Raw genomic sequence first — 14,729 nt, 5'->3', positions numbered from 1 at the left:
CTCGAAAACAAATCCCTGGAGAGGATTTTCATGGCGGGAGTTACTAAAAGCTGTATACATCAAAATCATGTTTTTTTTTACGTTTATCCTCTTTAGTTTTTTGCCGAATGGTAAATGAGTGCAAGATAAAATGAAGCATCATCTTCTCTTCTGTCACACATGCTAGGATGTAGCCATCCTCAGACCTGAGCATCAAAACAATATCTCTCGGTGTAATTTCAAATATGTACTGACAATCTCGCTGAATATATGCTCATGACGGAATTGTATTCTTTCACGTTGAATGTTTATTGTCATCTGTTTATTGACATTGCTGGACAGCTTCTCAAATTTGGGCATGGAAAATGTTAAATTAATGTTGACACATGACTGCAAGCTCTTGTCTGTGAGGCAATTGCGATACATTATTTGGATTTAATGGCGTTCATTTTAGAATATCTGCTTGAATGGGTGAATTAATCCAACATGGCTAATACTCCAAATGCATATTTCTTCATATTCCAAAAGGAGCATTCCATGTTTCAAACAAGTTTCTGGGGCGATAGGAGATTTTCAAATTTGCTCCATTTTTGGCTTTGGACGAACTGGGCTTTCTGTTTAGTGACTTTTAACTCAAACTCTGCTGAAGATGTAGCAGGCCTTCCCTGGAAATATCTTTTCACGTCATTCTTTTTCGACTGGACAACTTCTCATTGCAAAGCAGACGTGTAGGCAAACCTTCCGCATTGGCAGTAAAAGCAAATGATTCGGTCCAATAACAGCCGAACCCTGTTCTCCTCTGCTATCTTTCTCTTTTCCCCCCTTGAGAGACATCACACACCCGCCGGTTTAGGTGCGACAGGCACCTGCCACACCGAGCTCCAATCAGCACCTGTAGAAAATCTAACCTAACTCTAACCTAATCTAACCCAACCTAATAAAGACGACGATATTACTCATGATCTTTCCAAGTAAAAAGTACACACCCTGCTTTACATGTGCAGTACAATTCCACTATTTCATCCTGTTGGATTTCAACATGAAGTTTCTGAGGCCATTTTGCTGTAAATAAGTTGCATCACAATGGTTCAAAATGGGATTGTGTGGAGATCAAGATTTGGAAAGTGAGACTGAGAGTATTGAGTAAGTTTCACGATGAATACCAACAATAAGCGACATTCTTAAGTTTGGGATCACTTTGATCTCATACAAACCAAATAATGTTTCATGCAGTGTTTTGAAGATGTATAATGTGTTCATAATTGAATTGTATTTTTAATATTTAAATGATTGGAAGAATAACAATTGGCTGTAGGCGTGGTGTTTGCTCCACACACAGAAGTTGTCTTATTGCATACATGCTGAGACATTTGCATGCGAGACAATATGAAATAGAGACCAAACAAACACATGACCGTGTCCAGATTGAAAATCATTAAGTGGCATTAAGATATGTTTATGTATGTTGTGCAAGTCCAGTAGAAGTAAATCGAGGAAGTGGCCGACTGCCAAAGAGGAGACAAGTTTTTATTGCCCAAAATTTTTAACTACAGAAAAAGACCAAAGTAGAACCTGTTCGCAGACAATGGTTTCAATCCATCGACCGCTGGGTTATGGGCCTAGCACCCTTCTGCTGCGCCACTCTGCTTGACACCAAGCTTGACTTGTGCTCAGGAGAGAATGTTAAATGAAATTTGAAAAGCTGAGCCACACAATGAAGTTATGGGAAAGAGTAGTGGAGGCTAGACTCAGGACAGAAGTCGGTATCTGCGAGAAAGATGGAGGCATGCACTGTCAAGGAGAGAATTGAATATGAGCCAAATTAAAACAGAATAGATGTGCGTGAATGAGGATGGAGCTGCCAGGCAAAAGAGTGAGAGGAAGACCAAAAAGAATCTTGATGGATGTTGTGAGGGAAGACATGAGGGCAGTTGGTGTGAGAGGAAGATGCAGGAGATAGGCTAAGATGGAAAAAAATGACATGCTGTGGCGACCCCTAACGGGACAAGCCAAAAGGAAATGAAGAATATTGCAGTTTCCTCCCACATTCCAAAGACATGCATCTCTATATTGCCCTTAGGTGTGATTGTGAGGGCAAATGAAGAGTTTGTTTTCAAAACGAGACATAGGCATTTTTTTCAGATTTACGAAACTCGCGCCAAAATTATCCAGCTCCGAATGGATATTCATATTAGTTGTCAGAGGTCCGTCAGGAACAATTATGTGGTCTGCATCTGCAGATTTGGAGATCTGTATGTTAGGGAGTGGTGTGTCCTCCCAGTCAATCATTTGAGTCAGTCATTTCGCCATAGGTCCTTGCTGCCAGGCCTCATGTCCTAGAGAAAGAGCGAGTGAAATGTGGGGTACTGACTCTTCCTGCATTTTGAACCAAGTCATTTGATCTGGTACAAGAGAGCAGGATCCCGCTACACCCTCTCTTGCTTCGTATATATGTGTGGCTGTAATGTCCCAAGTATCACCTTGTGTGCATGCAAAGTTTTCCATGTATACTAGATCGTGGTTGCAGTCGTAAAATAGTGTGCAATGGTATGGATCTAGTGGAGGCAGGTAAGCCCTAAGAGTGTTTAACCAGGGCTTCCACAACAGAATTGATGTATGAGACCAGGTTTGAGCGGTGTTTCTGGTTCAAGTCGGGCCCAGAAAATGTCCACAGTTGGAGTTGATTCACTCACAGGTGTCATAAGCCATTGTCCAGAGTGGCAGACTCAGCTGCCGGCATTATAAACGAAAGGTGGAAGATCTGTCCAGCCAAGATTGTCGGTAGAGGTTGAATCTATTGCAGGGCCTGTTGAGTCCCTGAGAAGCCCATCAATTGCACAGTGTGACAATAAAGTGTCTGGGAGCGAGATGTTGAGTGAGGAGTGTGTTGGCCCTGTGTCAATGAGAGTATTCACTTTTCGCCCCGCAACAGAGATGGGGATCATGGCACCTGCATCGCCGGAACCCTGGCTTCCCGGGCACATCTCGTGGTACTGTCCAACCTGCTGCTGTCCATCCTGCTGCCAGGGTGGGCCGCCAAAGCTGTCATTTCTGCCTCTGCCTCCTCCCTCGTTGGACCAGCCACCAAGCCCTCACATTGGCCCTAATCCTGTGATCGGGAGAACCACAACCAAAACACACTTGATCACGTTGATGTTGTTGCACTCTCCCCCGTCCCCTCCCCGCCTTCCTGCGTATCCACCCTGTCTATTATTCCGGAACCCACCTGCCTGTCTTGGTGGTTGTGCCTGCCGAAAAAATACATCTGGTGTGGTTTTGGACCTTTACGTCTTGCATGTGGTACTTGTAATTTAAGAAGTTGTTTTTGGAATTTCGCAATTTCATTATCCTCACCCTGTTGTTGGCTTGAATAAATTTTGCGTTGATGCACTAAGTATCGTCTAAATCTAGGCTCATCTCCGGATAGGAGGTCAGGATCAGCTTTAAGAGTGGTCTGTACTGGTTCAGGGAGACCTGCCAGGAACGCAGTCCTGAACATAGCCTCTTCCTAACCAGATTGTCCAGGGTGACGTCCAGTCGATTGAGTCCAAAGTTTAGTACAGTTCATTAAGTGCTCAAGTGGGTCGTTTAACATAGGGGAAAGAAGTGGTTGCGGCTGAACAGGAGTGGGGAACCTCTCTCTGATAGCTGAACTGAACTGAACTGGTTGCCAGCCAATCGCAGGGCACATAGAGACAGACAACAGTCCCACTCACAATCACACCTTGGGGCAATTTTGAGTGTCCAATTGATGTTGCGTGTTTTTGGGATGTGGGAGGAAAACAGAGTGCACGGAGGAAACCCACGCAAGCACGGGAGAACATGCAAACTCCACACAGGCAGGTCCGGGATTGAACCCGAGATCTCAGAACTGTGAGGCAAACGCTTTACCAGCTGATCCACCATGCTGCCATAATATAATATATAATAATATAATAGTCGTCGTGTTATTTCCGCCTCCACCTGCACCCTGGTTTGGGCTGAGTACACCCGGTACTTATAGGACACGGGGAACAACTAGTCGGCCGCCAGTTCGTTCTGTCACGTCCCATCGGAACGGGAGTAGGACCCAAATGCAGGACTCGGACGATGCAAGGTAGTTCAGGGAGAAACGTTTATTATTTCGTGGTCGGGGATCGAGCAGGCAGTCGGGTGCAGCAGCGGTAGTTGGGACGTCAGGCGAAGAGAGCAGGTGAGCGGGCAGGCAGGAGTCGGTACACAGGAGAACGATCAAAGCAGGCAGATGTATCAAAGGAGTCAGGCTTACAAGGTTGGTCGGAGAACAGGCGAAGGTCGGTACACACGGGTTGTCGATCAGGGATACCAGAGCACTGGAACGGGACATGAAGCTCAACGATCTGGCGGCCGACTAGTTGTCCCGCGTATCCTATAAGTACCGGGTGTACTCAGCCCAAACCAGGGTGCAGGTGTGTGCTGACTAATTGGCTGACCACACCCAGCCTAGGGAGGATGCCAGGAGCATGTCAGTGATAAGATTAAAGAAAATAATGTTGTGTTTCTGGTACCACAGACTAAGAAAACTAGGGTCAGTAGGTAGGTGGGGATTTCATTTTATTTTGGATTTTTTTTTTGTATTGACTACTTTTGAGGAAGACTAACAATTGGTGAGACATAGGATGCTATTGTTGCCTACAACTTGGAAATGAATTTATCTGAGTCTGAAACTGGTGAATGGCATCCACATTGGCACCAGCTTCAAGGGCACTATGCAGTTGGTGTCTTTGTCTTTGCTGAAGTCAAGTCAATTTAATCAATTAGACGATACTCCACATCCTTTAAAGGGCTACTGTCATGAAATGGATGATTTTTAGTATGTTATTAATGAAAAAATGTCAGCCAATATGGGCCCATGCGTTTGTTCACCACAAAACATGATTTTGACGTAGACAACTTTTTGTAACTCCCGCCATGAAAATCCTCTCGAGGGATTTGTTTTCGAGAAGAAGCAGGAAGTGTGATAAAGGACAGTGCCGCGCCCAAGTGGACTCGTTTGTTTCCATTAGGTTTACCTCCGGGAAGGTAGCTCGTTGTTCCTTCGTGTTAGCCAAATTGCCGGCTCATTGCATTGCTGGACATTGCTTGAACACTCGGGAGAATGGATTTACCCTTCATAAGTTTGCAAGAGACCCGGTTCGTCGTGAAAAATGGATTGCACGGGTGCAGAGGACGAGAGCTTTGGGGGTTCCAAATAACAGGTAGGTGTGTATACAGCTTCAAAAAAAAAAAAAAAAAATAGTTTGGGGCAGATCACGTAATCGGTCTCTCATAACGTAACAAAAGATCCAATACGAAATACATCGAGGTGCGCATCGGATGGCGTCGGGCTGCTGCACGAACGATGGCGAATCTGAAGAACCCAGCCAAGAATCCCTCACTCAGCTGCGTACACGTATAACATTATTCACTTCAATGTCTATCCAAAAAAAAATAAATATGAGCGGAGAGCGAGTCATCCATGCGCAAAGTTGCAGAAGTGTCATTTGGCGACTTCCAAGTGGTCACCGTATTGGCTGCATCTACTGTCCGTGATGTCATACTAGGACATTCGCCCTTGAGAAGACGCTGTGCCACCTGCTATGGGAGACGAACACGTCCCACCTGACATGGAAGCTCTTTTCGAAGAAGAGAACATCTCACAACCGAGTGAAGTGACTGGGGCAATAATACCCTATTGTTTCAAGTCATATTTAGATGATAGGCGGATCACGGCCAAACGCATGCGGCCAAACAACCTTACCGCCCGATCCACCTCCACGATGGTGATAAACAATGCCACCCGTGAGTGACGATGACGCCGCGGCCAAACCGCCACCCCACCCGATCCACCTCCGTGGCGGAGATGACCCACGGTCACCCGGCACCGCAATAAAATACTCTGGCAGCGCTGCGTCCACCAATCACGGCTCCGGTCAGGGTGGCACATTGACACATTTTGCACCCCTGATTTACGGATTACGCCCCCCTCCCCCTCCCAACAATTATTTTTTTTTAGTAGCTGTATACACACCTACCTGTCATTTGGAACCCACAGAGCTCTCGTCCTTTGCACATGTGGAATCCATTTTTCACAGCGAACCGGATCTTTTGGAAAAGTATGACGAGCGAATGTCATAACCAGAACTCTAGTGTGGACCCAAATGCACGACTTGGTAAGCAGGAAGGCAGTTAAAGGAAGGTCTTTATTCGTTACAAGGTTGTAAGCCGGGAGGCCAGTCAGAGAGAGCAGCAGCAGCAGCATCAAGGACGTTAAGCTTATTGGGTTGGTCAGAGGACAGGCAGAGGTCAATACACCGGGATTCAGGATCAGGAACAAGGAAGTGCTGGAACGAGGCATGGATGGCAACGATCTGGCAAAGCCAGACCGTCCGCTGGGTCCGATAAGTACTCGGGGGTTCATTATTGCCGATGAGGCACAGGTGTGTGCTTCCTAATCAACGCAGGTGTGTAGGGAACCCGTACAGCCAGGGCTGTGACCGGCAGGACCATGACAGCGAATCCATCCTCCTGAGTGTTCGAGTAATATCCAGCAGTGCAATGAGCCGGCATTTTGGCTAACACGAAGGAACAACGAGCGACCTTCCCGCAGGTAAAACTAATAGAAACAAACGAGTCCACTTGAGTGCGCGACTGCCCTGCACGTCACTTCCTGCTTTTTCTCAAAAACAAATCCCTCGAGAGGATTTTCATGGCGGGAGTGACAAAAAGTCAAAATCATGTTGTGTGGTGAAAAAACGCACGGGTCTGTTCCGGCTGCCTTTTATTCATTAATAATAGACTAAAAATCAAGCATTACGTGGTAGTTGCATTTTAAATTATCCTGCCAATATGGCAACCACTTGGATGTCGAATGAGACTTCCGCAACTTTGCGCATGGATGACGCGCTCTCCATTCATATTTATTTTTTCGTGTAGACATTGAAGTGAATAATGTTCTATGTATTTTTCATTTCAATATCTATTTTAGAATGTTTATATGGATTACACTTGCTCTTTAATATCAGTATGACAGTGGTCTAGAGCAGGGGTCCCCACACTTTTTTGTGACCAAGATCTACATTGCAGCTAGCCTGTCGCGATCTACAAACGAGAGGGGTTTGGGGGTGGGGTGCTGAGTATATCGGCGCGACAATAGGGGTGATAGGGTGGGGGTGCATTGCCGCGACTACTGTGGAGAAAGCAAGGGACAGACAGTAAATAGGAGACCAACTTTACTTTTAACCCGCCTTTACGTGCACATGCGGTGATACATGTCAGAAGAGGCCAGGATTGGTCAAAATGGCAAATGGCAAAATGTCAATCAAGCACCGAAATGGATGATACGCTGACGTCTTTTTCTTTTCTTTTCTTTTGTGGCATGTGGTCATGCGATCGACCAAAAACTGCCTCGCCGATAGATACATTGAGCACCCTGGTCTAGAGTGTTATTTACCCTTCGGACATTTTATGTGCTGCTTCTAATTAGGCACATAGAAACAAACAGGAAGTCACACTCACAATTACACTTGGGGTGATTTAGAGTGTCCCATTAATGCTGCATGTTTTTAGGATGTGGGAGGAAACCGGAGTGCCCGGAGAAAACCCACGCAGGGACAGGGAGAACATGCAAGTTCCACACAGGCGGGGCCGGGATTGAACCCGGGACCTCAGAACTGTGAGGCCAACGCTTTCCAGCTGATCCACTGTGCCGCCTGGTTAAGTTTAGCTACATTAAAATCTCCAGGGATAATCTCGTTTACCTGCTCGGCGAGCACTAGCAGTGCTGCGCTCATGCTAGCTTGAGGTGGAGTGTAAACACCTACGAGAATGAAAGAGGCTAATTCACGCAGCGAGTAAAACGGTTTACAGGTCAAGAACGACTCCATAAGCGGGCTCCAGTGTGTGCTGAGGTGTGGAACGTTCGTGCACCATTTCTCATTGATATGAATTCCACCGCCTTTCGATTTCGTGCTAGCTCCGCTTTGCGGTCCGGTCGAAAAACATGAAAGCCGGATAGCTAAACGGTACTGTCGGTGATGCATCCACAAAGCCAAGTCTCTGTGAAGCACAGGGCAGCAGAAGGTCTAGTCTTTGCAGGTCTTGATCAGAAACTTTAGTTCATCCATTGTATTGGCTAGGGAGTGTAGGTTCGCACAATAAATCGACGGAAGCGCCAGTCAGTGGCCCCTTTTTCGCAGCTGAACTTGTGTACCGGAAGAAGTCTGGAGAAGACTATCTGAGGGTTAGCAAGTACTTTCTTGTGTACTGGAGTCCCGAGACGACCAAAAAACACACAAATGTAAACAGTACCAGGTAGAACGTGCCGAAGGCTGTCACACTGCTAGGTGCCATCTTGAAATCACACCACGAGACCAAACCAACCCCCCCTGAAGTTCACAGTCTTTGACCTGCCAAAACATGACCTGAGAAGAGTTTGAAAAATATTTTCTTTTTCTTTGATTTTTTTTTTAGACATGAACATCACAAAAAACAAAACATTGGAGAAACCACATGCTTTGCTGTGCTTCAACATCAGTGCTGATTCTCAACTCTCTTCCACAAGAGATGAAGTATGTGTTATGCCCGTATTTAGTCATGACTCCGCAATTTCCTCATGTCATCAGTGGGGCTCTGCTCTGTACCCAGATTTGTCCTTGAGCGCATCTCTGCACGTAGGCTAACTGTTCATGTTTGAAACTGTTCTCCAGGCTTTATATGGATAACCAACATTCTCACTACCCAAAATTAAATGAACACAGGGAGGAAAAAAAGCATCCTCCAACAGAGACCTTTTAAAAGTTACATAGAATACAATGCTCTTTGGTTCCAAAACTGAGGAACCCAGTTCAGATAATAAGCTCCATTCCTCATTGATGATTGCTCTTCGCACCAACACATTTGTGTGTCTTCACCTTGTACTTCTGAGAGAATCTTTGGCCACAATCTGAGCAGGAAAAAGGTTTCACTCCAGTGTGGGTTACCATGTGTCGTCTGAGGTTTCCCTTATCGGAGAATCTTTGACTGCAAATTGAGCAGGAAAACGGTTTCTCAGCAGTGTGTGTTCTTGTATGACCTTTTAAAGTTCCCTTCTCAGAAAATCTCTGATCACATACTGTGCAGGAAAAGGGTTTCTCTCCAGTGTGGGTTCTTGTGTGAATTGTCAAATGCCCTTTATGAGAAAATCTTTTTCCGCAATGTGAGCAGGCAAATGCTTTCTCTCCAGTGTGCGTTTTTGTGTGATATTTCAAGTTTCCCTTATCAGAGAACCTTTGCCCACAAACTGAGCAGACAAATGGTTTCTCACCCGTGTGTATTCTTGTGTGAGATTCTAAATGTTGCTTTGAAGAGATTCTTTTCCCGCAAATTGTGCAGGCAAAAGGTTTTTCCCCAGTGTGGATTCTCATGTGTCGCTTCAAACGGCTCTTATAAGCAAACGTTTTTCCACACTGAAAACATTTCCAGCATTTGTTGTCAGTGTGACACGTCATATCACCTGCAGACTCTCTTTCATTCTCATGAACATCGTGATTGTCAGACAAGTGTGACGTGTCATCACTATCTGACAGTGGAGCAAAGAGGCCACCTGCTTGGTGGTCTCTGTCACTTCCTGTTGTCATGTGTTGACTTGACCTGCTGCTGGGAAGCTCCACCTCTCTGTTTTTCCCACTTTGACCATCATCTTCACTCTTCAAATGGACACCAGTGAATGGAAACATGGTAGTATCCTCCTTTTCTTCCTCTTCTTGTTTGATGTGGGAGAGCGCTGGCTCCTCTTTGACGTGGGGTGGCTCCAACTCCACTTCTTTTTGAACGTGGGAAGGCTCTTTATCCTCCACTTCCGCTTTAATATGAAGGAACTTTGACTCCTGTCGCTCAGGACCAAGACTTTCACTGACATCTGCAAATCACAAGACAAACACACGGGTGAAATCTCATTTCTGTGCAACCTCCCCTGTGAATTAAAGGTCAAGTGTCATGCCTATAAACATTCTAAAATAGATATTGTTATGAAAAATACTATAACATTATTCACTTCAATGCCTATATGAAAAAATAAATATGAGCGGCGAGCGCGTCATCCATGCGTAGAGTTGCGGAAGTCTCATTCGACATTCAAGTGTGCGGACAGACCACCTCCCCGCCCGGTCCACCTCAGCGGCGGTGATAAACAACGCCGCCCACAAGTGACGACGACGCCGCGGCAAAACCGCCTCCTCGTCCGATCCACCTCAGCGGCGGTGATGAGCCACCGCGGCCCGGCACCGCGACAAGCCACCCCAGCGGCGCCGCGTCCGCCGACCACGGTTTCAGCCGGGGTGGCAAACCGACACATCGAGCACCCCTGATTTACAGATTACGTCCCCCCCAACTATTATTTTTCTTTAGTAGCTGTAAACACACCTACCTGTCATTTGGAACCCACAAGGCTCTCGTCCTTTGCACCTGTGCAATCCATTTTTCATTATTATTATTATTACATTAATTGGACACTCAAAATTGCCCCTCGGTGTGATTGTGAGTGTAGCTGCGATTGGTTGGCAACCAGTTCAGGGTGTACCCCGCCTCCTGTCCGTTGACATCTGGGATAGGCTCCAGCACTCCCTGCGACCCTAGTAAGAATAAGCGGCGAAGAAAATGGATGGATGGATGGATATTTCATAAATAACGTTGATACATTACGAGTATTTTTGTGCTACCAAAAAGGAATAGTTGAAAAACCCATTACCCTTGATTCCAAAACTAGCTCATGCATTTTCTTTGTAACATTATGAGGTGATAAAAGTTTTTATGGTGTCACAACCAGAACAGCCCTCGGTGGGAAACCGGAACTAGAATGAGGCCCGGGACAAAAACCAGTTTGAGATCCATGATCTACACCAAACATAGATTTGCCCGTTGTATTGTCGCTCTGTAAACAACATGGTGCCAGTCAGACCGACCTACAGTGAAGAAAATAAGTATTTGAACACCCAGCTATATTGCAAGTTCTCCCACTTAGAAATCAGGAGGGGTCTGAAATTTTCTTTGTAGGTGCATGTCCACTGTGAGAGAGATAAGAAAAATCCTGAAATCACAATGTATGATTTTTTTTTTTTTAATCAATTTATTTGTGTGATACAGCTGCAAATAAGTATTTGAACACCTGTCCATCAGCTAGAATTCTGACCCTCAAAGAGATCTGTTAGTCCGCCTTTAAACGTCCACCTCCACTCCATGTATTATCCTGAATCAGATGCACCTGTGTGAGGTCGTTAGCTTCATAAAGACACCTGTCCACCTCACACAATCTGTAAGACTCAAATTTGTAACATGGCCAAGACTAAAAAGCTGTCCAAAGACACCAGAGACAAAATTGTACACCTCAACACGGCTGGAAAGGGCTCCGGAGAAATTGCCAAGTAGCTTGGTGAAAAAAGGTCCACTGTTGGAGCAATCATTAGAAAATGGAAGAAGCTAAACATGACGGTCAATCTCAATTGGAGTGGAGCCCCACGCAAGATATCACCTTGTCGGATCTCAATGATCCTTAGAAAGGTAAGGAATCAGCCCAGGACTACACCACAGGACTTGGTCAATGACCTGAAAAGAGCTGGGACCACCGTTTCCAAGGTGACTGTTGGTAATACACTAAGACGTCATGGTTTGAAATCATTCATGGCATGGATGGTTCCCCTGATTAAACCAGCACATGTAAAGGCCCGTCTTAAGTTTGCCAATGACTATTTAGATGATACAGAGGAGTCATGGGAGAAAGTTTTGTGGTCAGATGAGACCAAAATTGAACTTTTTGGTCATAATTCCACTCACCGTGTTTGGAGGAAGACGAATGATGAGTTCCATGCCAAGAACACCATCCCTACTGTGAAGCATGGGGGTGGTAGCATCATGCTTCAGCAGTGTTTTTCTGCACATGGGACAGGACGACTGCGCCGCATTAACATTGGTTTTGTCAGGTGTTCAAATACTTATTTGCAGCTGTATCACACAAATAAATCGTTAAAAAAAAAATCATACATTGTGATTTATGGATTTTTCTTTTTAGGTTATCTCTCTCACAGTGGACATGCACCTACGACGAAAATTTAAGACCCCTCCATGATTTCCAAGAGGGAGAACTCACAATATAGCAGGGTGTTCAAATACTTATTTTCTTCACTGTATTTTAATGTCCCTAGCATGGACTTTACCCTGTCTTTGTGTGGTCTATAATCTTTCTTGGTGGTCTGTTGTTGTATTTTCTGCCGTAAATGACGCAAGTAATCAATCACCTTCTTGATGGTCGACGTTGCGCAGGAGGTTTGACCTGTACAAATTTTTAAAAATTCAACAACAATGTATAGCACTTCAAGATCATCCCGCTCGGATGGAATGGGAAAGGAAAGTTGCAAAGCAAAAATGAGACTCCAAAGAGGCCCAAATTTTTGACATATTGGCCGCCATCTTGAATGGATCATCAAGTCACTACCACTATTACCGCTACTACAATGTATTTATTTACATAGCCCCTTTAATACATGTTTGCAGGGTGCTTTGACAGATCAAGTAGAGAAATTGTAAATGGACAGCACTTTATCGACAAGACACGTGTCAAACTCAAGGCTTGGGGCCCATATCTGGCCCACCACATGATTTTGTGGCCCACGACGGCAAATCTGCTGTGTCAACTTCCATGATTGGTGTGAAAATCTTGACCAAAATTTCAAATTGTTATCTACCATAAATAATAACATTGACAAGCATTTTTGTGTTACCAAACATGAATAGTTGAAAAACCTATTCTCCTCGATTTCTGATTCTAAAACTGGCTCATAAAGCCATCCATCCATCTATCCATCCATCCATTTTCTTGGCTGCTTATCATCACGAGGGTCACGGGAGTGCTGGAGCCAATCCCTGCTGTCAACAGGCAGGAAGCAGGGTAAACCCTGAACTGGTCGCCAGCCACTCGCAGGGCACATCGAGACAAACAGCCACACTCACAATCACACCTAGGGGCAATTTAGAGTGTCCAATTAATATTACATGTATTTGGGATGTGGGAGGAAACTGGGGTGCCTGGAGAAAACCGACGCAGGAGAATATGTGGGTCTGGATTGACCCAGAGACTTCAGAACTGAAACTAACGTTTTCCAGCTGATCCAGTGTGCCGTCTCTGGTTCATAAATGTTGTGCATAATATGAGGCAATGAAACGATTTTATGGTTTCACAGTCATAACGGTCCCCTGAGGGAAACCGGAACTACAATGTGGCCCTTGGCAAAAACTGGTTTGACACCCCTGATAGACTTCACATTCACCCACTCACCAACTGGTTGACTGCCACTTTGGGGGCAATTTAAGATTTAGTCCTGCCACTCAGGCATCCAGACAGTCAGAGCCAGGATTTGAACCATCTCCCCTTCAGTCATGGGAGGACCCACTCTACCATCTACCAGGAATCCAGCAGCCCTAACTGAGACCAAGGAAGTTAGATCAGTGATTTCCAACCTTTATAAAACCAAGGCACATATTTTACAATTGAAAAATCCCACGGCACACCAACAAAATTACATGTCACCAAAAATGGATAGATTATTGTATGTACTTCCTGTCATCTAATAGAAGATGGTTATTTCGTCTGTCATTGTGCCTCACTGGCATAAATAAATAATGAATAAAGCTATAATATTTCTTGGAAATAAATGTGATTTTTTTTTCCAATTACATAAAATTGGATAACTTCCCACGGTACACATGAAGAGCGCTTCCGGCACACTGATGTACCCCGCCAAACTGTTTGGGAATCACTGGGTTAGACTACAGTGAACAAACCTGCGCTGTAGAACACAATTCCGGTCTCCATCTTGCAAACAGCGTCTAGCGCTTGACGTTGTCACACTTTTGGTCTCCGAATGTCCTGTTTCGACTCTGCTGTTCCTCCTGCTCGCAAGTCCCAAACCCCAAAACCTGATCGCGATTTTGCTCACAAACGCGTCTCTTTGTTAGCAGGGCTAGGAAGCTAAGTTAAGGGAGGCCAAGAAGCTTCAACGTGCACCGAGACGCCTTCAACGAATTCGGTTTTAGCCCTGTAGGGTGGTGATGGACGTCCTGGGTCGAGGACTCCAAATCAACTCGGGAAGGCAAGTTCACTTCAAGTCTAAAGTGGCAATTGAAGAAGAGACGTATGAGGAGGAAGCTTTTCTGCTGAGTAGCTACGGCAAACCACTTGGACAAAACTTGTATTACTAATACGCGATTATCCCTTCAGTCAATATAACGTAAAGCCATTGATTAAGATTTGCGTGTTAATGTATTTGTTTATTTTTTGTTATTTTCTTGGGTCAGACGCGCTATTGGCTAATTAAAGCTACGTGTTTTTCCTTTCGATTTACGCCGTCGAGCCACGAAGTTTGTCTAAGTCGGAGTTCCGTACATGGTGTGCTGCAGATTTCCCCCAGCTAACCAGTGATTGTCGCTAGTTATATACTGATTCAGTTCTTTAAATAATAATAAAAAAAGATTCGTTCAAAACATTCCTTAAGTTCTTTGTCACTTCATTCCACTCGACTGGGTGGGCTGCCATTTGAGATATTTCTTCCCGAAAGGAACATGGGTAAAACATGTCCGACCTACGATAGCGCTTCAGATAAATCTTCCTGAATTTAGACTGAATGTTCGAAATCCTCGATCTGGACCAAAATATCATTCGTGTCTGTTTGGAGTTGCCTCGTGCATTTTGATGCTTTTCGGCTTGGCTTAGTTTAGCTTATCTT

The 14,729-nt window shown here is 45.0% G+C and overlaps 1 protein-coding gene across 1 annotated transcript; it reads right to left on the bottom strand.

The window, feature by feature from the left end:
* Positions 1–6,694: 6,694 nt before the first annotated feature.
* Positions 6,695–14,423, bottom strand: LOC133492005 (gastrula zinc finger protein XlCGF8.2DB-like). The gene is made up of 2 exons (XM_061803851.1): positions 13,789–14,423; positions 6,695–9,874 (listed from the first exon to the last, which is right to left on the bottom strand). The coding sequence occupies exons 1-2, from the start codon at positions 13,817–13,819 to the stop codon at positions 8,844–8,846; spliced, it is 1,062 nt and encodes a 353-aa protein (XP_061659835.1). The 5' UTR covers positions 13,820–14,423; the 3' UTR covers positions 6,695–8,843.
* Between the last annotated feature and the right edge of the window lie 306 nt (positions 14,424–14,729).

Source organism: Syngnathoides biaculeatus, chromosome 18 (genome assembly GCF_019802595.1).
Source record: "Syngnathoides biaculeatus isolate LvHL_M chromosome 18, ASM1980259v1, whole genome shotgun sequence".
Lineage (NCBI taxonomy): Eukaryota > Metazoa > Chordata > Actinopteri > Syngnathiformes > Syngnathidae > Syngnathoides > Syngnathoides biaculeatus.
The sequence above is the reverse complement of the archived record's forward strand: the minus strand, read 5'-3'. Positions and strand labels throughout refer to the sequence as shown.

What these genes read in the sequence shown, in the direction of transcription:
- LOC133492005 (XM_061803851.1), bottom strand. Translation starts at nt 13,819, where the DNA reads ATGGAGACCGGAATTGTGTTCTACAGCGCAG. An exon ending in AATTGTGTTCTACAGCGCAG is followed by an intron (nt 9,875 to 13,788) that starts GTTTGTTCACTG and finishes TGTGATTTGCAG; the next exon opens with ATGTCAGTGAAAGTCTTGGT.